General features: G+C 47.9%; 1 protein-coding gene across 1 annotated transcript; it reads right to left on the minus strand.

Moving 5' to 3' along the window:
* Nucleotides 1-211: 211 nt before the first annotated feature.
* Nucleotides 212-1,162, minus strand: LOC128051124 (olfactory receptor 10H2-like). Its single transcript, XM_052643614.1, has one exon. The coding sequence runs from the start codon at nucleotides 1,160-1,162 to the stop codon at nucleotides 212-214; it is 951 nt and encodes a 316-aa protein (XP_052499574.1).
* Between the last annotated feature and the right edge of the window lie 1,782 nt (nucleotides 1,163-2,944).

Raw genomic sequence — 2,944 nt, forward strand, 5'->3', positions numbered from 1 at the left:
TAAAAATAAAACTAATATCAGACACACAGACCAAGGGAGGAAAAATAAGTTAATATTTATTGAGCACTTACTATGTGATGAGTGCTGTCATACACACACACACACACACACACACACACACACACACACACCCCAATCACACAAGGTAGTCATTATTAACAACCTACTGATGGTCATCCTGCCGTGTCCTGACCACCCCCACCCTGGCCACTCAGATGCTGGAGGGGTAGAGTTTGCTGAGGAAGGTCTTCTTAATGCCGATCTTCAGCTCCTTGTTCCTGAGACTGAAGATGATCGGGCTGAGGAAGGGAGTGAGGACTGTGTAGGTGATGGCCATCAGAGTATTGCCTTCCTCAGAGTAGAGACCCTTGGGCTTGAGGTAGATGACAGAGGCAAAGCTGTAGTGCACGACCACCACGGTGAGGTGGGACGCACACGTGGAGAAGGCTTTGTGCCGGCCCTCGGCTGAAGGGATCCTCAAGATGGCAGCCACGATGAAGGCGTAAGAGAGGAGGATGAGGAGAAAGCAACCCAGCAGAGCCGTGATACACACAACGCCCACCCCCAGGGCCACTCCTGGTACATTATTTCTACAGGCTAACTTCAGTAGTGGAGGCACATGACATAAGAAATGGTGAACCTCATTGAGACCACAGAAGGGGAGGTGGAAAATGGCAGATGTCACCAGCAACCCAACAACTGAGCCTCCAGCCCAGGACCAGGCCACCAGGCAGGCGCAGCCCCGGGGGCTCATGAGCACGTTGTAGCGCAGCGGGTGGCAGATGGCCACGTAGCGGTCGTAGCCCATGACGGTGAGCAGCAAGGAGTGGGTAAAGCCAAACGTGAAGGAGAAGAACATCTGGCTGGCACAGGCCCTGAAGGAGATGGAGCGGGCGGTGGAGAGCAGGTCGGCCAGCATGCGCGGGATGATGGCGGAGGTGTAGAGGACCTCGGAGGTGGAGAGGGCGCACAGGAAGAGGTGCATGGGGGTGTGGAGGCTGCGCTCGCTCCAGACGGTGGCCATGATGAGCAGGTTCCCCAGCAGCGTGAACAGGTACATCAGCAGGAAGAGCAGGAAGAAGATGGGCAGGAGATGCTGAGGGAAGGTGGAGAAGCCAATGAGGATGAATTCAGACACGGAGGTGTAGTTTAGCCCCAACATGGCTCCTGCTTGAGCCCCATACCTGCTTGAGGAGAAAGTGAAGAAAACCCAGTGGGAAGGAATTTACAGTCTCTAATGAGCCCTACCTGGGGCGGGGGTGGGGTGGGGGGGTACTTCCTGGAGAGGCTCCTTCACCTCTCCAAGTCATAGTTAATCCATCTGCAAAATGGTGTTCATAATAATGGGTTGAGGTTTAAATAAGATCGTGCATCTTAAGTGTGCTGTAGCACACATCCTGACACATAGGAAGAACTCAATAAAACATAATATGGATGATAACAATTATTATGACTGCTATTATTACTCTTGTCAACTCCATGCAGGACACCCCATCCCCTTCCCCCAACCAGTCTTTTCTTAAGCTTTTCTGTCTTTGAGCTCTCTGGCCACTCTGTACTTCTCCCCATCTCCAAGAGACCAACTCCCTCCTAAATTTCAGGATCAATGTACTCCTTAATTGCTACCTTCAGTTAGAAGTCAGCTCTCCCCTACCACATGGAAAGGACTTAGGTTCTGTTTTCATTTCTCAGCACCACTCTTTGCAGCTCACCTGGAAATGAAGTAATTTCCTTATCCCAAAGGGCTACTTTTGTGCTTCAGTGAGGTGATGCACCTTAAGCTCTTAGCTACTACTGTTGTTGCATGGTCTAACTTGCATTAGTTCCTCATAGAATGTGATACTGACTGGCATCACCATAGAGTCCTGTTCTCTGACCCCAACTGGGCCCTCTATCTCTGGTCACTTCCCAGTGCTAGTCTCTGAAGCTCCTCACCTCTCTTCAACCCTTATGCCATTCCCCTATCAACAACCTGCCTGTTGTTGAAGCAAAAATGATGCTTCATGGAGAAGCCAAGATGCTCACTGGTGGGTTGTCTCATCTCCCTCCCTGAGTGGCAGCAGATTCATATCTGTTCCAGAGCTGCTGTGAGGGCAGCTCTCCTTCCAGGAACCTGCTCCACCAGCAATCCTTTTCTCTCTCCCTCTGGTTCTCTCTCTCTCTCATCTGTCACAAAAGAACTTGATGCAAAATACAACAGTTTTTAGCTGGGCATACACACTGAGGAAACCAGAATTGAAAGAGACACATGTACCCCAATGTTCACTGCAGCACTGTTTATAATAGACAGAACATGGAGTCAACCTAGATGTCCATCAGCAGACAAATGGATAACAAAGCTGTGGTATATATACACAATGGAATATTACTCAGCCATTAAAAAGAACACATTTGAATCAGTTCTAATGAGGTGGATGAAACTGGAGCCTATTATACAGAGTGAAGTAAGCCAGAAAGAAAAACACTAATACAGTATACTAATGCATATATATGGAGTTTAGAAATATGGTAATGATAACCCTGTATGCGAGACAGCAAAAGAGACACAGACGTATAGAACAGTCTTTTGGACTCTATGGGAGAGGGTGAAGGCGGGATGATATGGGAGAATGGCATTGAAACATGTGAATTATCACATGTGAAACAAATCACCTGTCCAGGTTTGATGCATGATACAGGGTTCTCGGGGCTGGTGCACTGGGATGACCCAGAGGGATGGAATGGGAAGGGAGGTGGGAGGGGGGTTCAGGATGGGGAACATGTGTACACCCATGATGGATTCATGTCAATGTATGGCAAAACCAATACAATATTGTAAAGTATAAAAAAAAATTAAAAAAAAAGATTCAGAATGAGTAATGAAAATACAGTATACCATTTGACATACAAGAAAAAAAAAAACTACTGATACATGCTACAATGTGGATGAACCTCAAAGACATTA

This window comes from Budorcas taxicolor, chromosome 7 (genome assembly GCF_023091745.1).
Source record: "Budorcas taxicolor isolate Tak-1 chromosome 7, Takin1.1, whole genome shotgun sequence".
Taxonomy (NCBI): domain Eukaryota; kingdom Metazoa; phylum Chordata; class Mammalia; order Artiodactyla; family Bovidae; genus Budorcas; species Budorcas taxicolor.